We start from the raw sequence: 23,060 nt of genomic DNA, 5'->3' as shown, positions 1-23,060 counted from the left end.
TGAGGACCAAAAATAGTTTTTTCAGACTGAGGAGATTTTGGAAAAGTGAGGACATTTTGGCTGGTCCTCTACTGACACACCTTCAAATGCCTGTTTGAGGGTTAAGACTTGGTTTTAGGGTTAGGATTAGAATGAGGTTTAGTTTGGGGTTAGGTTTAGGCATTCAGTTCAGTCAGGCTAGGGAATGCATTAGGTCAATGAGTGTCCTCACAAAGATAGAAGTACAAGCACGTGTGTGTATGAGCGCTCATGCATACTGTATTGTGTCCGTCAAACAACTTTGACCTTGACCTCAGTTTCAGTGGTTATTGATTAGTCTAGTTGCTCTTTGATCATAAATCAGTATTTGTAAGCATGTGTATATGGACTTGTGTGTGTGTGTGTGTGTGTGTGTGTGTGTGTGTTGAACATGGTTATGCATACTGACCATTATTCTAGCATGAATAGATTTTGTGTGTGAGTGTCTTTCCATCTTTTCAGTTTGAATGTTCTTCAGCTGTTTGCAGACAAACAACAGGTTGTTATAACAGAAAGAGCTAATGTGCTGTAAAATAGCAGGTTGCCTCTCTAAACCATTACTGGACAGCAAATGTGCAATAAAAAAAGTATAATATGCTAATTATGATTATTCCCACATTAGTATTTTTCAGTAATTGGTATATGGATTTAATCTCTTTCTATCAGACCATGAAAGGATGGATGGGCTAGAGGGCCACTGCTAAAAAGTAGTGCAGAAAACTTGTTCTAATAAATCCTAAGTTTGTGTCTGAACTTGTTGATGGCAGCAAAGGGTTTTGTGGTAGACATAATGAAAGTGTGGATCTGTCCTTCCTGGTATCAACCCATGAGACGGGTGACGGAAGTTTAATGGCACTGTGAATGTGTTTACCTCGCCTTTCGTGGACAATAAGCATCCTTTCATGGCTGCTGTCTACCTTTTGCGAGGTGCATACTTCTAGCATGTCACACATCCTCTCAAGACTGTTTCAACGACTTTAATTCAAAGGCATCCACAGTGTGCAACATCTTATTGAGGTGGAGGTTTTTCAAATTATTCTCAGCATGAATATCCTGCTGACAAATCTGCAGAAGCTAAGTGATGCTCTCCAGTAAGCAAAGGCTGAATTCCCTCTGGAAGGTTTCCAGCACCTTGTTGAATCCTTGCCATGAAAAAAATTGGCTTGTTCCGAAACACATGAGGCTCCCACCCTGTAGCTAGGTGTCTGTGTGAGTGCAGATTAGGGAATTGGTGCATTTTTTAATGTGGATCAGAAGAGTTTCCTGTCCCTCGTTTTACTTTTCAGCCTGGAACTCGTATAACTGCTATATGACCGTGTCCAAGGATATTTGACGCAACATCATTATCATTATCAGAGGGAGGTGTGCTTTAAAAAACAAAGCCCTTGGTGATTGCTGGACCGCCAGGACTGTCTGGTCCATTCACATCATTCATAATAAGCATTTTGTCTCTCCCAGCAGACTGATTGGTGTGTCTGAATCAGACATCTGATTAACTGATTCCCAGTTCTCCCCAGGGCTAATGGGAATTAAATACCCCTGCTAATTCTCAGTCTGCCGGCAGCCTGCGACACATCAGTCTGTCAGCGACTCACCTCGTTTGGCACAATATGAAGGGCTAATTACACAAATCACCACACATACAAAACATGTACATATATACACAGGAAAAAAAACCCCACATGCTTTTGCAAACAAATGTGCACGCACACTGTGCAGAATGCACGCCGCAGATACAAAGAAATTACTTTTACGAAAGCAAAGATTTGTTGTAGTGCAAATACAAAATACACACATGGTCACAATTGAGATATTTGTGTGCAGTGTTGGAGCATTATCACACTGTATTGTACAGTGTCACCGTCAGTTGTTCGTTGGTAATGTGTTGTTGGTGTATGAAGCTTACTTTATTCTTTTACGTTACACAACTCACATTAAAGTTAGTTAATGAGAGTCTCTGAAAGAGTACACTTATAGTTGAGATTAAAATGTATGCTCTGCTTTGTAACTAACTAGACTACGTATGTATGTGTGTCTGTATTTACTGCAGGGCGACAGTAAAAGCGGGTCTGTCCTTCAGTGCAGCGCGGCCCAGCGACTCAGCGCTGTGGGACATTCTGGTGGAGCCTGGCAGAGGAGCGTCCCCCAACACGGTCTCTGTCGTCTGCCACAGGAAGGTCGCTATCACTGCTAAGAGGTCAGTACGCCGCATGTTCAGTTACTCGCGCACAGCATAAGACATCTGTGCGTTTTCAGCAGCCCCTGGTAAAACTTCTTTCTCTACACATAGAAAAAAAACAAAACAATCTCCATCTTTTATCACTTATTGTCTCGTATGGCCTTTATTTTCTGAGATTTCAATAATCCCCAACTGCTCCCATACAGGAGTGTGATCAGATGTCATGAAAAAATATCTTCAACGTTACTTTCTCTCTACACTCTTTTCGCGGAGCAGGGACAAATTGAAAATGAATAAATTCTTTCCCAGGGAAAAAGTAATCATTTGTGGCCTTGTTTTCTTGTGCTGGTGCACAGACTGTAAGCAAGAACCGAAAATTTAGTTATAGTCTGTGTAAAAGAATCAGTTATTGTGTCAGTTTCCATGTTGTATTCTTGCTTTTCGTCCGTAGAGTTAAGAGCGTACCCGTCTGTATGTGAAAGAAATCTGCATTACAAGAAATTAGTTTTATATATTAGATTTATACCTGCTCTGCCTTTTGCAAATCCTATTTCATGCAGAAATTCTTCTAGCTAGAAAAAAAAAACTGACCGCCTCTACAGACAGTTGATGTCTAACACTCATTTTTCTAAAGTCAGCATGGGGTCTGACAACTGCAGAATATTAAGATGATACTGCGGTAACAAGGACATTGTAAAACAGCAATGGGAGGAATAAATCCATATCATCATGTAACTATTTTAGATTTTTTTTTTCTGTGTTGTTTTAATCCTCAATGCCTGGATTTCAGTTATTTTGAGCCGTAAGGCTGTGTTTAGTTTTTACTTGGATGCAGTGAAGCTGATAATTGGATACAGCAATGCTCAGAAATAGAAGATTGATAATTGGGGCCTCCTGTTTTCTCAGCTGGCTCACACTTCCAGAAAAAATCAACTTAGTTTGACATAATGCAGCTCGGCTCAACTTAGTTTACTCAGTTCCTTCGACTTTCTTTAAACCAGTTATCATTCTTTAAAATGATTACTTCACAAAGGAATCAGACAAAGTCCACCAAAATACCACCAATACACCAAAAGCACATATACGTATATGAAACTGTCGGATAGTAGGATGAACTCTTGTCTCCACCCCGTAGGATCACCAGTTTCACTCTCCAGATTCACTAAAATAAATTGTAAATGAGACATTTGAATATCAGCAGTAAATAGATCAAAGCGCAGCTGAAGTGCTTCTTCTTTCTTTGACTTATTAGTAAATGAATATTCATTTCATAGCATTTTCTCTGCCTGTTTCTCTGCCTGATACACACCAGTTGATTTCATCAGTGTTTCCTGATGCTGGTGGGGGCACACACCAGCAGCCACCTCTGCCCAGCAACCTCCCGCCCACGCAGACACACACACCACCCGGCGTCCGTCCGACCCACTTATCCGTAATCATCCATAATCACGGCTACGTTATCCAGGCTTAAGCGCTTGCACGTTCTGAAGGGGAGATTAGGAAGGAGAGATAGTCCAAGTCGTGTCCCTTGCACTGAGCTCCCACCAGGACACACACACACACACACATACACACACACACACACACACACAGAAGCACACACACACAGATTCTCTTACTACTGTGCTTTGAAGTGATGATATGTCCAGGGGTTTAAAGCCCCCTTAATAGACAGATTTCCAGGAAATAGGGGCATTAACCCCTTCTATGTTTCTCTGTCTCCCTCTCACGCACACACACTGTTTTCAGAGTGGATCATTGTATTCCATTTAAAATCCGTCTGAGTCCATCTTATTAAAGACAAGGATCACGTCAAAGAAAGTATGTTTATTTGAAATTCATTAATTATTTTGCTTGCTTTTAAGTACATTTTCCAAAGACACACATGACTTCAGGCATGTTACAAGGGTACAGAAACAGAGATTTGACATTCACTTATTTTAATTACATACAATATCTCAGTAGAATTACTATTTTCTAGTTTTTTCTAATTGCTAACATTTTATAACCATCTCTTAAAGGAATAATTATACATTTTGGGAAATAATGTTTAATCACCATCTTCGACAAGAGTTAGTTGAGAAGCCTGGAAACAGGGGGAAGAAACTAAATGATTCATTCCAACAACAAAAAAATTTGTACTTTTACAGGGGATAATGTGCCAAGCTATTTTTTGGCCAGACATTTCGCCCAGCTTCCAGTCATTATGCTAAGCTAAAATAGCAAGACGCTGCTGCTGCTGCTGCTTTCATACTCCGCGTAAAAACATGATTGTGGGATCAGTTTTGTCGTGTAACTCTCATCTTTGTTGTTGTTTGACGAGAAATATTCTCATTCCGTCACTTCCTCTGACAACCTCACTGAAACCTCGCTGTTGCTCTTTGTGGAGCTTTAACTCGGTATCGCTGACCGTCTGTAAACGGCTTCATGTTGGTGAGAAGGATCTCAGCCTCAGAGACAGTCAGGAACTGTAATCTTTAACCATTAGTCCAAAGCTTCCAGACTCACACACTCATAAGTGGCCGAGAGCGCCACACATAACCATCTCATAATGTGTTACTCCTCATTCATTATTACAAAAAAGTTCCTTTTGATAGAGCATGAATATTTTTTTATGTTAATATGAGATATATTTTACATGCTTGCGTTTGTCCTCGCTGCTGCTGATTTCAACAGTTGTGACCTCTAATTACATGTGAGTTGTACAGAAGCTCATTGTTTTGCTTTATGCAAAGTTTTACTCCACTTCAAAGTGCCACAGCTCCGTTCACATTCAGCTCCATTTTCCCCTTTGATCTGTTCATACTGGCAGGTATGCCTACACGCTCTCTCCAGCATCAAATAACATCAAATGGTATTTCTTTGACAATCCTTTGACCAGAATATTTGGCTGAAATCTCTGCCAGTTCACTTAATCTTCCCTTCAGACTCTCACCTTGTTCTTCCGTCTGCCGATGGAAATGAGACCTCTTTTGTATTGCGTTCACTTACGGTTTAAACTCTGCTGTTTGTTTTGCATGAAAGTCGGAGCAATTTCTATGTCTTTCATTTTTACAGGCAGTGTCTAAATGTCTTTGCAAACATTTACATTTCTCCTCCAAGGAACACGAGAGAGCACACGCCTTACCTCAGCTCCTTCTGCCTCTGTTGTACTGAACTACCTTTACCTCTTGACACTAGACAGGGTTCTATGAAAAATGTCAAATACAACGTTTTCAGAGGTTTAATCACAAATATTCAGCATGTTTCTGTTGAAAACTGACTGACTGTTTGACTTTGTTATCTAACCTGAACCAACTCTAGTAATTAGCTTTATAAAGTCTAAGATTACAATAAATTTACTTCTTTCAAAAGGTGCTAACAATGTCTTTAAACTCACAATTATTACTCTCAAACAGAACATCGCAGTTAAACATTCAGCAGCTAAATCTTGAACTGTATGCGGGCGGACACAAACAGAATTTCTAATTCATGTTTAATTACTCTCCACATTTAACACTTAATTTAAATTCAATTTAGTTCAATAACATAAACAGTCACGTTGTTGCTATCAATTCTGAATTAATAGTAAATGAAACTGTCAAAACAGCACGTTCCTATATTTACTATACATTTACAGGAAATCAGTACTGTGTATCAGTGAATGTCCAACCTAAAACATAATATAGTTTTAATTTTAAAATGTAAGTATTATTAACACATTCTGAATTCATAAGCAATGAAACACACCTTTACTTCACTAAATACATTTATAAGTTTCGTTGCTCCAGCCTTACTTGGTCTTGTACGACCAGTAGCTTGGCCCCATAATATCCACATTGCGGCCACACTGGCTGTTCAGCAAAACGCTACCTAAGCTTTACTTGTTTAAGCATATTATATTTTCAAATTTTATCTTCAAACAGGGGTCTTCTGGAGGTTTTGCAGCTTGACTTTGTGCCGAAAGACGTTTCAGAGAAGGCTGAGAGTCAGACGATTTCCTGGCGTCTGGAGTTGCCAGGGAACGTCAAGGATGTGGGCATGATGCGGATCTACACGACCCAGAGAGACTACGTGGGGCTGGCACCTCTGGTCATGGTGAGGACAATATCTGTGTCAATTTTGAAATGCTGGCACCTGTGCAGTGTATTTTTCTTTTCCTCACATGGACAGAGCACATATGTACGCACACACTTCTGTTTTTTTATATCATTACTTATGTCGTTTGCACTCATTTGTGCCTTACATACTTCATGGTTGTGTATTCATCACTGTGATTTAGAAACTGCGCGTTCCCTGCAGCTTGCACCCTGAATTATCTAAACGACCAATTCTCTCGAGTGTAGTCTTATTAATCCTGATGTTTGAGGAAGGAGGAGCTTCTAAAAGCCAAAAGCCTCTGGTCACTTGGCTTTGTCACAGGTGGAACATGAAGACAGGGCATGTTAGGGTGTCCAGTCTTAATGAAGCTGGAATTTATTGCCCCAATAAAAGGCAATTTTATACACTGAACTTCCTGATGATTCCGTCGACGTATATAAACAATTTGAGACGGTATCATCTGGGAGGACGCATCATAAATATGCATCATAAAAAGTACAGTCCTGGTTGCGAGGAAAGTAAAAAAAAATGCTGTAGCTATCCGCTGGTCTTACTTGCACAGATGTTCTAATCTTTGTTCCGCCATCTGGAAGTGTTCGACATTGGCCATGTTAAAGAAACGTCCACCTGTTTGCGAGGTTTTAGTCACTTGTTAAATTTATGTTTTATATGATCTGTTCTGCCTTTCAGTTCATACAGGCGAAGGCAAAAGTCTTGGAACGTCTTAGGCTACAAGTAATTGTTGCTTTTTAAAGCAGTAAAATAAATATGTCAGCAGCTTGTCACTTTTGTCACCAATCATTTTTTAACATTAAGTGCATCTCCATGTTTATCATACGTCTGCACTGTCGAGATCACGTCTGCCTGTTTTCAAAAGACACACTGCGATCACAGTATTATCTGTGATGCATCAATATTATTCTTGATGCTTAGACTGATCCCCTGCTGCTATGTGTACTTGTCTCAAAAACCTTTATATTTTCAGAACAACCACCAGAAATTAGGTAGATCCATGTTTGTCTTTGACAGGAGGTTTATCTTCCGCTACAACAGTCAACACGAATCAGACAAACACTGGGGAGCAAATGTGTTTCATCTCAGTCACTTAAAAGATTCACATGAGGAAAAACCGTGGAGTGAAAGTCGGCTGTAGCACTTTTCCTTTTAAACTACAATATTTGTAGCTTTATATTTATAGGACAACAGATACGGTACAACCAGACATGAATCTCCACCACCACTAGATGTAAATGAATAAAAGCTGCAGGAAAATAAACTCATGTAATGCTTTGCATGTCATTGTCAGTTGCACTAGAAAGTGATGGAAAGGCAACAGTGTGTTTGATTTTCTGAACTTTCTGTGTGTTGTCTCAATGTTAATGTAGTTTTTACCTCTCTTACGTGTAGCATTATATAGGATCTGGCACTGAATGAAGAAATTGAATAAATTAATGAACAGACAACACCAAGACAAACCACAGAGTGTAAATATAACGCTGTTTTCAGAAAAGAGGCAGATTTAAAGGAGAGTTGAACTACTTGAGCTGAACTTGATCACCACAAGCCAGATTACTGCAGAGCTTGCGGAAACATCGGACATCAAGATATGGTGTGGCACTGCCAGCACCGCGGAGCGTTGATATTGCTTTCTGATTTTGTGCTACCCCTGATCCAGTGGCTTATGTTTGGGCCAGTGTCGCCGTCTGAACTAGAGCATGTCCTTTTGGAATTGCGGTCAGCAGCTGTCAAGCCGACAGAGTTCAGAATGTGAAGCTGCCGGGCAACATCTGCCGAGTGCTGTCTGATGCTTTAGTCCACAAGCATCAGAAGGAAAAAAAAAAAAAAAAAACACACTGAGCTTCTTATACACATACACACACCCACACACAGAGAGAGAGAGTCACACACACAGAGAGAGAGACAGAGAGAGAGAGAGAGAGAGACACTGCCACAACCTATAATAGATTAAAAAGACGTTTCTTATAGACTGGAAAGTAGTTGGAAATCCATGTTGAAGAAGGAGTCGTGTGTAAAAATGCAGCCATAAGAGCTAAGCTGTTGCTCAGCTTTGACATAGCTGTACGGTACAATGTGGGAAAACGGGTTGGAAGATTAGAAATATAATCAGGTTTAGGTGTTAGTGTGAATATGAGTCTTGATCTGTGGGTAATACACTACAGTAGAGGACTTATTTTCATCCAGGTGTGTAAGAGAAAGACATGCACTGTATATTATCATCAAAGAGATATTACTCTTTAGTTGTGTTTTTTTTTTTAACACATCTGTCCAGGTTTGTGTGTTGAGTGTTGCGTCAGTGTGATTCAAATGAATCAAGTTTGTCAGCCTGCGAGTGTTTTAATCCCTGTTAGTCTTGCTAACACCCACTCTCTGTCTGTCATCCCCGCCCCCATACAACTAGTGATTATATTGTATAATGTATTAGTTCAGCTGCATATTTAGAGTTTGCATGGTGGGCCTATTGCTGTTACATAGCAATATACCACATGTATCAGAAGCCCGTCTTCTTCCTGTTTACCTTCACTCTTATAACAAAGCAGTAGGCATGTAGATAGATTAGTTTTTCCATGTTTCATAACTACCTCAACTTTGGATAACCTTCTCTTTTGTATTTCTCTGTGTGCAGATTGAACATGTAGCGCAGGGCATACTGAGGGAATCTACAGTAGCATTTGAAATAACATCCACTTGCAATTATTGGTGGAAAGTGCAACATATGGTGTAGTAGGAGTAGATATTCATCTTTGGAAAAAAGGAATTTACTTCTTTGATCTGTCAGCTCATAAGTAGCAAATGAGCTAAAATTGGCTAGTATCAGTCTCAGCCCTCACCTTTCAATCTACACTCACAAAAATAAGAAGCATCCACAAGTTAGTCTTATTCTAGGTAAGAATGCAAAGAGTGAATTTTTTTCCAGAACAGCCCAAACCAACTGCCCCCTCACTTTTACTGTACAAACTGGTGAATAATCCTGCGACATTTTTACCAACCCACATTACTAACCTGCTCTGTATTTGCTCTTCTCCGTGCACAGAACACAGATATCTTGAATACTGCAGTGCTGACGGGTAAAATGGTGTCAGTCCCTGTGAAAACTCTGGCTGTGGAGGCTAACGGTTCAGTCACAGATGTGACCAACTACACCAGCTGTCGGTCCACAGTGGTGGATGCACTCAAGGTAAGCCATTCCAACCACAGGCCCGGTCCTCCTGGATTGGAATAATCACTGTAATCATTTCCATGCTGTTTGTGAATTTCACACTCCAAACCAAATTCCAAACTATATGTAAACCATGTATGCTTTTTTTTTATTTTAGCATGTGATAAATTAACAATTCCTTCCTTTTATGCCAGATATGGAACTCTCCAGTGGGTTTTGCTGGTATTTAGACTTTTCAGTAGACTTTCACTTTAGTGCATTAGTGCCACACCACAAGTTAATCTTAACTAATGTGAAACTGGGCAGTTTGGTCATTAAGTATTCACTGTGTATGCAATCTGTAAAGTATGCACAAATAATATATAATCCCTTAGTTTTAAACAAAAACAGCTTTTATATAAAAAAAAAAAACCCTATTGCAGCAATAGTTTCTTTCTTATTTAATACCAGTATGAATTTAATATATCATCCGTGCCTAATTTGCATACAAAGCAAGTTTGCTGAATGTTTAACGGTAATTAAACAGAATTTGGAGGCATTAAAAAACGAGATTCATTCTGGTGTATGACTCCAAGACATTCACTGTCTCTGTGCCTCCGTGTGTGTGTGTGTGTGTGTGTGTGTGTGTGTGTGTGTGTGGAGGCATCATGGATAAAAGCAACCTCTTCCATATGGCATTAGAGACTGAGCTCATGATCCCACCACTCAGTCCATAAGCACAGTGAATTGACCTTTGTGTAATGGATCCATGTTACTAGAACAGTAGGAGCACAGAGAAAGGAGAGAGAGAGAGAGAGAGAGAGGGGATATAGAGGAAGAATAGCAGAAAGAAGAAGAAAAGGAATTATATTAGTTTCCATTAGAGGACACGGCAGTCACTGGCTTTTTCGAGTGTGAGGTGGTGAGTTCGAGTGTGCAAGCTTAAGAGAGGAAGAAAGAGCCAAAGAGCGGAGACTGTACTTGTAATGATTTTCTGTATCAGTAGAGGAACATAATCCAGTTATTATTGTGTCTCTGAATGGCCATCTAACGCTTCCTGCTGTCAGTGACCCCTGCTCGACCGAAGCCACAGACCAGATGAAGTTAAGGCTTGAAACCACAGACTTTATCTTTCATACCATAACTGCCACGGGCTAAACTGATGCACATACAGTCTAGTGCCCTAACTCTTAGATTTAGTGACATGCACTACTGCTAACAAATCTCTCTTGAATTCAGGGCCCATCTCGTGATTTTGTGCTGCCTGTGCTGAAAGTCTCTCTCCTGCATTTTGCTGCACTCTGCCTGAACATCTTCACCTTACTGCGCTCCTTCCTGGCTGAACAAGTGTTAGGATTATTCCTTTGAACTGACAGTAAACACATCAAACGTGCAGGAAAAAAAACGCCTCCTTGGTAATCTTCAAAATATTTACCATTAACTGACAATGACACACTCCAGTGACGATGTATAATCCTGTATTTTCCTGCCTCAATATGCTGATTTAAACTTCTCAAACTTACTGTAGATCTTTTTACGGAAAGCTCTGCAGAAAGGAAGAGATATGAATACAATAACTAAAAAGGAGGACAGAATTAAAAGCCTTACGTATTATGTAATATTTACTGTGAATTGAATTAATATGCCTGTGCTGCTCCACAATACAAACTAACTGCTTGCCGACCAAGGTGATTAGTAAGTAATTTACAAGATGAATGTAATCAGGCAATATCAGATCCTAATTGACGTCTGTTTCTAGCTGTAACCACTGCTCGGCTTGCTTGTCCTCTGCAGCACATACAGACAGGAGGCTGGTCCTGGAAGAGTAAAGATGAAAGTGCAAAGCAGGCCTAACCAACTGGCGGCCCGCAGGGCAACTCCGGCCCGTCAATCAAGTCAGACCGGCCCGCCGATCAATTGCTTAATTACAAATACGTTTTGGCTACAATAAATCCTTTAGACCACAGACAGGCTCAGTTTCACCAGTGCCAGGCAGTAACAGCAGTGTCTGTTGTCAAAATGTTCCCAACTTTCACGGCTGTCACGGCTCTCTCTCTCTCTCTCTCTCTCTCTCTCTCTTCTCTCTCTCTCTCTCTCTCTCTCTCTGAGCCTGTTGGAGCACTGTGCAGCACACACACAGACACACACACACAAACACACAAACACAGAGACGCCTCAAGCGGAGAGAACTTACCAATCCACGTTCCATAACAACTAGATGTTCAAAGTGTGGTGGAGTGTTCTGCATGTAAAGGCGGAGACACAAGTGATCTGTGGAAACATCCAGTGAAAGTCCGTCACATACAGATGTTGAAATGTACAATTTTCGACCGACTTGCTGGTAGATCATCTGCCTGGAGCCCACACACAGAGTTAACTGAATCATACGAACATGGGTTAAAAAGTAAACATTAACCAGCTGTTTGTTCCGAGTGTGTTGTTAAATGCAGTCTGAAATGGACAGAGCATTATCTGATCTGTCGTTCACAAATTCAATTTCAGGTTCAGGTCACTCTCAGAGCAGAGGGGGGTTTAGTGACTCGGGGTTTGCTGGTGAAATACTGCACGATGCCCATCCTTAGTTGTGTGGCATCGAATGCACAGGCAAGTTCATCTTGAACTTTTGCATTCTCTTTGCTCTCTTCTGTTTTTGCCTCTTTTTGTCACTTAAAAATGCTGTGATGTAGCTTTGTGAAAGATGTCAGAATTTACCAAATTATATGCCAGACAGCGGACATGACGTGTTGTAGAAAACTATGTGTTTACCTTTAATATTGCAGCTTATGTTGCGCAGAAAATCAAACGCAATATGGCAAAATATCAGTTTTGAAAATGTGGTGCCATGTTGTGTCAGGTGTACATAATGAGAATAGCTCAGGGAAACGACCGGCCCGCAGGCCCTTAGCTTTCAGGAAATGTGGCCCCCTGAACAAGATAGTTGAATAGCCCTGGTTTAAAGTAATCCACAGGGTAGTATAAAAAATGAAATAAAAAAAGCATGACTTTTAAATTTTTTATCAACATTTCTCATTACTGAGTAGAAAAACCCACACGAATTAAGTGTGCAGGGTTTATTTTTCAGGTGCCCACTGGCCTCACAGTGCATGTAGTTACAGTGGAGAGCTGCACAAGACATAAGAGACTTTGCTCTGGATCAGTCAGCATTATGGGAAAAGGTCTTCAGAGACTGGCTTCCCTCTACATTTCCACAGGAGTTCAAGTTGACTTACCTTGGAAGTCATTCCTCCTTCTGCTTTTTCCTCACTTTTTTCTGCCTCCGCCTTTTCACCTCCCTCTTTCCAGTGCCACACTCTATTCTCCAGTCTAGTGCTCTCCAATTACCTCTGTGGAGCCACTGGTTTGTTAAGATAAGTGAGGCGGTAGTAGAGATAGGCCTCCAATCTTAAATAAAACACACCAACTGCTGTGTCTCACCTCATTGCTCTCAATGGTGGGGACGGCAACACTCCCACCTACAGTACAGCAGCACTACAGGAACAGTCGCAAGGCAGAGCTCATTTATATTCGGTAACAGTTTCATAGAGACCACTGTTGTGAATTTACATGACATGAACAGAAACACAGTGCATTTCCCTGGCCAGACCTTGGAAGTTGTACGAAATGAATAATATGTCTGTGTCTGTGTGGGTTCGGCTTATTTGTATTGGTGCCTCTGTTCACACTCCCCTCTCTGTCAGTTTCTAACTAAAAACTTTCTTATTCATTTTCCATGGGGCTTTACATGGAAAAGCCTCTACTGCTGTAGGTCTGGAGAAAGTCGAATCCAAATCTCTAGACTGCAGTTCAGCCCCAGTTCTGGTCCAGTGATTCTAAAATGATTCTAAACTTTTTAAACTTTTTTTCTTTTCTTGCCCCAAAATCAAGACATTTATAGTGACAGCGTGACGGACTGACAGAAAGAAAGGGATCCATTTGAGTATCTGATTTATTTTATTTTTTTTTTTGGGGGGGGGGCAGATTCAAAGGACACCCTTGAGATGCTCATTCACCCTTCATCTTTCTTCTCTTTCTTGTCTTGTCCAGGTGTCAGAGGGCTGTGACTATGTGTATGTAAATGGAAAAGAGACAAGAGGAAAGAAGAGGGTGATGCTCAACTTTACCTATGGCTTCCTGAGTGCCCAGCTGGAGATGAGTGTGTGGATGCCACGGTTGCCATTGACCATTGATGTGGCCGACCCCGAGCTCAGCCAGATCAAAGGCTGGAGGGTCCCTGTTACTACCGGCAACAGGAGGTAATGTCCCATTTGCCTGAAGATGCCATGTGAAAAATATTCATACACAAATCCCCAGCTGTAAACTGAGACAGAGACACAGCACAGTGCCATTACACTTTGTAATTTATATGTGTATAAGATATATGAGTCAAATCCCAAGTCAGAGCAATGAATCCCAAGTCCAAGTTCTAAACTTTGTGTTTTGGGTCCTAAGCAGGCCATTATGGAAAAGCAGCAATGTTAAGCTAGCTAACATCAGACAATGTCAAGGCTACTAAATCTTGAATGCAAATATTTTGTATACAGCTAACGTGGTTAAGCTATAGGTAGCCAAAAAAACAAAAAACAGAACATGAACGCTAGCCTCAATTTACTGTTCTGTATTCAACCTCAAATGCCGAAGGAAATCGTCACATCTCCATCTGTGATTTTTGAGCCAAATATTTTGCATTATGCTGTTGTTGTTGTCACATCAAGTCTAAAGTCACACATCTCTGCCTAACACTGATTAATGGGAGAACTGGCAGTAAGAACACAGAATACAAGAGATACCCACACTCACATGCCTCTTCTTGAAATATTTGTTAGCGTCCCCTCAAATTAAATGTTAATTAAATGTGTCATTTTCATATGTAAGCAACCAATTATTATTTATGCAGATGACCTTGTATTGAGATATTTAAAAGCAAAAAGCTTCAGATGCAGCTAGCCTAGCAAGAAATCTTACTGGATCTTTGCAAAGCTTATAATAATCAGTTTTTGTTGACAGAGTCAGAGAGATGTTGACTCAACTGTATGGTAATTTTTGAGTCTGTAGTTAGTGGTGGTGTTGAATTGGATTGTATTATATCGAGAGGTGTCTCATATAAATTCTAATATCCTTCTGTATACTGTATATGCAGTTAGTTGCTGTTTGGTGCATTAGTGAGTGGGACACTGTAGAGGTAACACAGTTGCCCTGGAGATAAAGGTTAGTGGAATTCCATTCAATACTTACAGTAAAGTCATTATTTTTCACTCGATAGTAATGATGACGGTCGACTGATGGGCTGTTAGATTTCTCCAGGGTAAAAACTCTTATGGGCTTTCATTTCCCCAAACATTCAATAACAGGCTCTAGACAAAAACAGATACTAGGTCAGAAATGTCTCTGTTGTCTCAGCTCATGATGAAAAAAGCACTGAATTTATTTGTGCCATGCCACTATGTCGGACACGTGCATCTATGTGTCAGAGAAGCAACTGGAGTTATTGACAGCAACAGCACAGATGCATGTTAGACTGGGCTGGGGCAAAAAATAATTTACTTGTGTGGATTCATTGAATATCCTCATCCTTGCATTTTTTTTTTTGTCATTGTTATTTTATCTCTGGTAGTTTCAAAATAAATTGAAATAAGCACTTGCAATTAGTTCACACCAACAGAGTTTAATTAACACTAATAATAATACTGGATTCATTGACTGGATTCAGCAGCCAGGGAACCCAATAAAAGGCATGACGGCTCAAGGGTCATCAAAGAACTAATAAGGAAGTTGAGTAACCATGGCAAAAAGACTCAGCATAAAAACTTGAAACTTTAGTGTTTCCAAAGTGTTTTGGAAATCAGTGAGTCAGATGCTGAAAAAATAGACATGATACTATGTCTGCTGTAATCCAGGATTGAAGAAAGAGTTTGTTTGCAGTCTGGTGTTGAGTCACACTGATTTAATTCAAGCAGCATCTCCATCACATGTTAAGCTCTGACCGTAGGCTATATAATAATGATGTGTATTTGGATCGTACTTCTTGACAGGAGCTTTCTGCCTGCAGTGTGAAAACACATCCAACAATCCTCTAGCCCACCTGTGGTGCCATGCGTGGCAGGCCAGCTGTGCTTATGATAATTATATGATCATTACTGAGGGGTTTAAGGGTGGTTCGCAACTTAACCTCTATCACCCATAAACAAACCAGTGAGCGGTGGGATCCTGGTTAATTTAACTTAAATTCATTTAGAAGGAAAGGTCACTCAGCAGCAGCATCAAGTACACCGGTATTGCTCTACAGAGTCTCTCTGCTGGCCGGCAGAAAACCACATTTAGGTGTCCAGATTTAAGATGAACTACATGATTCTGTAGTATCAGTGTTTTGCAGTTTTAACAAGGTGAGATCAACTGAACTTTTGAGAATGAGGTTCAATGCATTTTACTAAACAATTCAGTCATTTAATTAGAATTTATATTTATTTAGAATTTATTAAGAGTGAATCCATTGAGTAGCTCATACCCAGGTGAAATATTTTACAACAGGTTCTTAGAATTAACAACACAATGAATTTATACCTGGAAAATATCTACATATTTGTAAATTGTGTCTTACAGTGCATGAAGTAACATATTATTAATATTTTGGTTAGACATTTTGGGAAACGCAGTGATTTACTTTCTTGAAATAGTGCCTGAATGCTAAATATGAAGCCTTAGCCGGCAGGTGGTTAGCCTAGCTTTGCACAAAGCCTGGAAGCAGATGGAATCAGCTAGCCTGGCTCTATCCAAAGGTTAAAAAAAAAGGAGGGATTATATACAAGACTATTTCTTGGAGTCACTATGCCTGACCAAGAAATAACTTGGCTAATAACTCCCAATAAAACCACAATCACTTTTAAACTATGTTTCTTTGGACAAATTAAACAATCAAAGATATATGTAATGTGTTAATCAGTGACCTTTAGAGGTGCTGGTATGCATAATTGGTTTTTAACCTTTGAATTTATTTTCAGTCTTTATGTTAAGCTAAGCTAACCGCCTGCTTGCTGTATCTTAAAATTTAGCATACAGGCATAAAAATGACATCTGTCTTATCATCTGTCTCTCACCAAGAACGCAAAGATGCTTGTTTCCAAAAGTATTCCTCTGAACTGTTGAACTGTGACTAATTGTGTTTGAATGCCTTTGTGTGTTAGGTCTACATGGGACAGTGAGGAAGAGGAGGAGATGAGGAAGGGCAGGGGCTGCATGCTGCAGTATCAGCACTCTACACTCAGAGTGCTCACGCCCTTTGTGGCTCAGGCTGGTGCTGAGGTGCCGCCTGATCTGCTAACTGGGGCAGAGCCTGTTGACTATTTCCTGGGTCCTGATTGGCAGGTAAAAACATTTGACAATCCTATCCGAGGCTGACAAGCCAGCAGTCACTATCGGGATTATGTATATTTAAATTCATGTTTCAAAAGTTACAACAGCTAGCTAGACACTGAATTAGTGTAATGACAGTAATCATGCATGCTTAGCTTTGGCTGTTACTTAATATGATTGAAAGTAATGTTTTTCTTTGATTGACAGGTGGATGTGACCAATCTTGTACGCTACTCTCTAAAAGTGGCAGACCCTGACGTAGCCAGGGTGCATGATGGGGTGGTGCTGCAGGGACGGGCTGTGGGCACTACTACTGTACAGGTGAGTCATGAGATGTGTCTGTGTCTGTGTGTGTGTGTCTGTGTGTGTGTGTCCATTTGCAGTCTGAATGAGGTTGTACTTGTTGCAGGTGCTGTCCCCTCTGACGTCATCGGTCCTGGCTGAGAGGAGCATCAGGGTGGTGGATGACAAAGTGAGTGTGACAGAGCTGGGAGTGCAGTTGGTGTCTGGACTCTCTCTGTCCCTGCAGCTCAGCCCAGGAAGCAACAGGGCCATCATTGCCACGGCAACCACACGGGAGGCGATCACGCAGCTCAAACAGGTAAGTAACTGGAAAATTGTTACACACAAAGCTTAAAAATGTGAAGCACAGCTCAGCTGTCTGAGGTGGTGCTTGTCTCCTTTTATGCCTGTTAGTTTTATCATTACTCATTTTTAGCCTTGCCACCTCAACAGTGAAGGGCCATTCAAAAGAATGTTAAAATCACAAGAGACAAGAAATAAAAAAAGCAGTTGTATGTATGATTATAAAAGTGTGTTTGCTTATTGCAGGCTTGTTTTGAGTGTCTCTTGGTCTAAATGGTATTTCCTTTTCAATTTTCAAAATAGATTTTTCAAGTGATGCAGTGACACACTTCTGTACATGGGTACGGGGTAAAATCAAATCGTCTCATGAAATTCATTTTAAATTTAACGATACTCATTTTATTTCTTTGATGGAACACCTGTCTGTGTTAACCCATATACACAGTTTCATCAGAGAGCATAACGAAGAGCATTAACACAAGTACTGAATTCAGATTGCTATAGGCTGTGATTAAATATCAAAGGTGAGAGTGTACAGTCGTTTTCACTGCATTTATTGTGTGTAATTATTTATTGCCTTTTTAAGCAAGCTATTCCCCTCTTGTAGCGAGCTCCTACTACTGCAGCCATGCATTTCCCTATGCCTAAAAAGTCATAAAACATCCCTGGGTTATTGTTCTTTAAAAGTGTGAGCATTTAACAAGCACGCCCCTGGCACTGACAGTTTCCCTCCTTTTGTTACGCACACCACCATGGAAACACTCACAGAAGCATGTATAATAAAGCAACAGCATAAATAACATCAGCATCTTCATAGAGCCACATTTTAACACCAACATGCTTCTTGCGCTGTTAGCACATTAGAAATAAGGATTTGTGTTGTCACTCTTTGATTTGCACCTATGCTAATTAAACCTTGTACATGAAACCTGAACATTGATTTTAGTTTTTAAATTTCAGATTTAGCATTTAATCACAGTTTTGCTAAAGTCAAAGATATTGGCACCATCCCAAGTGCAGTTAATTGATTAATTGATTGATTTTAATGTTGATTTAATTTGATTAGATCATAAATCTACCAGGTATATATAGGGTATGAACTATCGTGTTCCTGTAGTGTGCAATGTTAGGAATTAACAGAATTAAGGATTTAGGAGATTATAGGTTATGTGAATACATGAAATAGAAAGTGTTCCTGGGGGGTCTGGATAAGGGTAGCTCAACCTAGAGTTTTTTGATTGGGCAGACATCGAAACTTTCTTGGTTTGCTCGGCTTTATGTCTGTACAGAGGACAGGGGAGAAAAAGGGGCATCTTCAATGTAGGGAGTAGTTTCAAAAGAAACGTGGCAACTGTGGGGGGAAAAAAGTTGAAAAATCAGTCTTGTTTCTTTGAAGAAGAATAAAGGGAAATTTTGCCATCCTATAGCTGGAGATGGAAGCAAGCACTGATCTCCGTTGGAGTAATATATAAAATATGCAATTTATCTTTGGGAGGTTCATAGAGGAGTCATGGCTCACAAATCAGATTACCTTGAGGTAAAATTAGAATATACGATGGTGATCATATCTACTTTATGTACATAACAGTTCCTACTGTTATTTTGTTTGGTTCTCCATTAATGTTCTTTAGCCCTGTTTGGGAAATATGCCATTCATTTGGTTTATTATTTGTTATATTGTCAAACATCCAAATGAAAAAACTGCAGACTTTGTATCTCTCACACAAAGAAGCTTCTCAACTACTTAAAGCACAAAAGCCTACATTTCAAGAACCATAAGTACCAGAGCAGAGCGGAAAATGTCTTATGTCGGAATATAACCCACCCAATTCTACATTCATTCAGTTTGCTCAAGTGAGGTTTGATTGTTCACACACACGGAGCAGAAGCAGTAAATGCACCAAAACAAACAACAGAATTCAAAACATGAATGGGAAGGTTAAAATACCACTTGCCATCATGAAACTGTGAGTTATTAAAACACACTAGATGCTCATTTTCAAAGATATAATGCTTCTACAAGAGAGGATTTGAATTATAAGAAGTGCCACCACAGTGCACATTTACACAACAATGACCTCAGGGGTGTAATATTTGTGCTTTCTCTTTGCCTCTCAGAATGTGAACTCGCAGCGTTCACAGCCTCCACCATCATCCACAGTTGTCACGCTGTGTGAGAGAGTAGAGGAGGCAGACAGGGTGCACGGATGATCATTTTTGAAAACACGCACACATTTAGCCATGGCAGCTTGCCCATTTGAAACCAGGCGTGGGGCAGCAATTAGGCGGTCCATAGTTGCTGGAACGACAGCTCACTCTACCTACTGTACGCTGCCACTGTGGCTGGTCTGCCTCCGTCAATAACAAACTATTAGAACCATGCCAGTGCAGATGACCAGCCAATTGGCAAGCTGTTAATGTTCTGCTCAGGGCGATTCATAATGTATTCAAACCCAAAATATAGGTTAGGTCTGTGGCGGCCCAGTGGCTCACATTAGCAACAGGAAATAGGTCATTGTGTTTTAATGTGATTGGACTGGTTAATTCTGCTCTTAACATGACCCTTATCGCTGTATTGTTCCTGTTTAAAGGACTTCTATTGTACCGCCTTTATCCACTTTGGTGAAATTATATTTCGTACTATAACTTCATAGCACTATAATCTATGGTACAGTAGCAGTAGCACCCTACTGAGTGTAATCATAAAGAGATTAGCATAGGCAATTTAGTGCTATTAACAATCATGGGACTATAGCTCTGAGTGAAGGCAGGGGGGGAATGTTGATTTGCTGCATTTGCTTTTTTGCATATAAACTCTGTGTCATAGTGTGATCTGTCTTTCTTTCTTTCTTTTCTTTCTTTCTTTTTTCTTTTTCTTTCTTTCTTTCTTTCTCTCTCTCTCTCTCTCTCTCTCTCTCTCTCTCTCTCTCTCTCAGGAAGCGGCGGTCAGTTGCTGGGTTCAGTTCAGTGATGGGGCCGTTGCTCCACTGGAGCTGTTCGACCGCAGCATCTACTCTCTGACAGTCTCTACACCAGATGAGGGTGTGGCCACAGTCCGCCGCACCCCACTGTCCACGTTTGTGGTAGCACAAGGTGAAGGCGAGAGCCAGGGGGCGCTAGTGAGGGTGGAGCTGAGGATCTGTGAGGAATGCCAGAAGTCCAAGAGGAAGAGCAAACTGGCAGTGGGCACGGGGCTCCTCAGAATGAACTTCCAGAGTAGCAGCAGAGCCGCAGCAGGGGGAGGAGGAGGAGCTAGTGGGGTTGGCACTGACGGGAATAAAGATTACGATGGTGGCGCATCAGAAGCATTAGGAGAGATTAAAACGACGGTGACATCACAGCGTGCCGTCACAGATGTGGATAAATGGTTGCTAAGGAGCACAGTACCTGACCAGCAGGAGTCCGACATGTCAAAAACATCCACCTCAACCACATATTCTACGAGACCTGCGCAGCCACATGTTGTGTGGATTGGAACTACAACCAGAGGTACAAGAGGTGGCACATATACTGTCATTCCCACAACTGCCACTACGACTAATACACCAATGAGCACTGCCAAACCTATAGCAACAACAGTGGGTGTTGTCATGAAAGGTGAGGGGCAGAAGAGCAGCTATGGAAACATGCTCGACAACCCCAATTCACCCCCTAACAAAGACATTCCTAAAGCAGATGTGACACCCAAGAAGGAGCCTCCTAAACCTAAAACTCCAAAAATCATCGAGAGCGACCTCATCCGCACGTTCAGAGCCATGTCGGACTTGGAAATTGGCATGTATGCCTTGGTAGGGGTCTCCTGCGTAGCCATCTTGGCTTTTTTACTGAACTGTGCTTCGTATAACCTCTGTTTCCGTAATCACAAGACACCCATACAGGCCGGCCCGGCCCCCAGCAGGGACTCGAAGGACCACAAGCATGACTGGGTGTGGCTGGGGAGCAATAACCAGAGCGGTCCTGCCCCAGGCGCCGCAGCTCAAGCGTCCACGCTAAAACGTGAGACCCATCGCCCTCTGGAGTCCCGTCATTCCATAGACTCCATGGGTCACCGTAGCCTGGAGAACACCCTGCCCACTGTGAGTGCCCCGGCCGTGCCCGAAAGAACTGCCACCCTGGGCCGCAGCAGGACCAGCTCCCAGCAGCAGCAGTTTCAGGGGAAGGCGATTGACCCCATGGCGAATCGCTCAGCAACCTTGCTGGCCAGGCCACACCGGAGCGAGCCGCTTCATTCCCCCACCAGTAAGAGGAACCAGGTCCAGTTCACCACCTTCACCACGTTGGACATCAAGCATCTGGCTGCACTGAAGAAGAACGGAGTGGACTTAAATTGGGCCAACCAGCAGACGCAGCAGCACCAGGCCCCTGCTGAGCCTCAGACACCTTTACCTGACATGCCATGGCCTGTAGTCAAACCTCTAGGAGAGCCCCAGTGAGTTCGTTCAATGTGTGTGTGTGTGTGTGTGTGTGTGTGTGTTTGTGTGTAAGTGAGTAAGAGAAAGAGAGAGATGGAACAAAAAAGTGTAGATTCACAGCATGTTCTGGTGTAGAATCTCTAAAAGAAAAGAAGCTGGCTTTCCTTTTTTTTGATAAAAGATAAATCACTTTAGAGGATGTATTTATTGAGATTACATAAAGAACATTTTATATGAAAGCCTGTAAATACAGTATGTAATGATGTGTCCATGAAGACGAATATGAGAGATACTGTGCGCAAGTTTTCTTTTATTTGAAGAGGATGTGGTCGTGAGATCGAGTCCTGTAAATACACATATATCTATACTATTACTCATTTCTACGTTTGTAATTCAAAGCAAATTAATTTTCATCTCCTTTTACCTTTGTACAATTCTGTTGCCCCTGTAGAAATGGCTCCAGACATTACTAGTTGTCAGGGTAAATGCAGTACAGGAGGGATTATTTCTTGTAAATAATTCTATTCTTTTCCGGCCTTTTGTACTTTTTTTTTTTTCTAGGATCCCTCCAGAGAATACCTGAAGAGTCTGTGCAATTTGTCAGAGAATATGCAACATTTATCAAGTTATTTGGAGCAATCTGTCACTGCGGGTCTTCACCAGATACTTATTCAAATCAAATGCATGCTATGCAAATATAGTCAGTGCGGAGTTTGATGTGGACATTGTTTCTGAATTTTTTAACAAAGTTACCTTGGCCCCGAGGCTTCTCCTGAGGGTCTGGTTCAACAATTTGTAAAAATGTCTAATCTCAGTATCTTGACTCAGAGCAATGCATATTCAAGTGTAAGATTTTTCATGTGTGAATGAAAAATGATGATGCCTTTTTTATGTAACAACCTCTTATTTTGAAACCAAAATGTGACGTGTATTTCCTACGAGATCCTATTAATAAAGAACAAATAGATACATTTGTTATAGTTTTAATTCAATTTCATTCAGTCATTGTTTTTCAAAGCCTTTTAAAAAATAGTAAAGAATCATTCACAGTAAAGCACAGTGAATGGTTTGGATTAAAGGCTAAAGCTCTGCCATGAATCGGTGAGATTTAATTCTCTGTATAATCACTATTGAATGTGATTTAAGGCTGATGTCATCATTCAACGAAATGTCATTCTGACAGCAACGTATTTGATCTGCCTGCCAATACCGGGATTCTGTGCTGCTGCATGAACTGTTCCACAGAGGATAGATGGGAGGAAATGAGAAAGCTATCCTTGTT

General features: G+C 41.0%; 1 protein-coding gene across 1 annotated transcript in view; it reads left to right on the top strand.

Annotated features, from left to right (window-relative positions):
• LOC130186074 (transmembrane protein 132D-like) overlaps positions 1-22,749 on the top strand; it is a 31,382-nt gene extending 8,633 nt beyond the window's left edge. The window contains exons 4-11 of the mRNA XM_056402801.1: positions 2,069-2,215; positions 6,103-6,274; positions 9,330-9,473; positions 13,479-13,687; positions 16,613-16,793; positions 16,989-17,102; positions 17,191-17,382; positions 20,303-22,749. Coding sequence (XP_056258776.1) covers positions 2,069-2,215; positions 6,103-6,274; positions 9,330-9,473; positions 13,479-13,687; positions 16,613-16,793; positions 16,989-17,102; positions 17,191-17,382; positions 20,303-21,799 — 2,656 coding nt within the window. The 3' untranslated portion in view covers positions 21,800-22,749. The remainder of the gene's footprint in view (positions 1-2,068; positions 2,216-6,102; positions 6,275-9,329; positions 9,474-13,478; positions 13,688-16,612; positions 16,794-16,988; positions 17,103-17,190; positions 17,383-20,302) is intronic.
• The last annotated feature ends 311 nt before the right edge of the window (positions 22,750-23,060 follow it).

The sequence above is a fragment of the Seriola aureovittata genome, chromosome 18 (genome assembly GCF_021018895.1).
Source record: "Seriola aureovittata isolate HTS-2021-v1 ecotype China chromosome 18, ASM2101889v1, whole genome shotgun sequence".
In the NCBI taxonomy this organism is placed as follows: domain Eukaryota; kingdom Metazoa; phylum Chordata; class Actinopteri; order Carangiformes; family Carangidae; genus Seriola; species Seriola aureovittata.
Note: the sequence above shows the minus strand (reverse complement) of the source record. Positions and strands in the feature narration are given on the sequence as shown.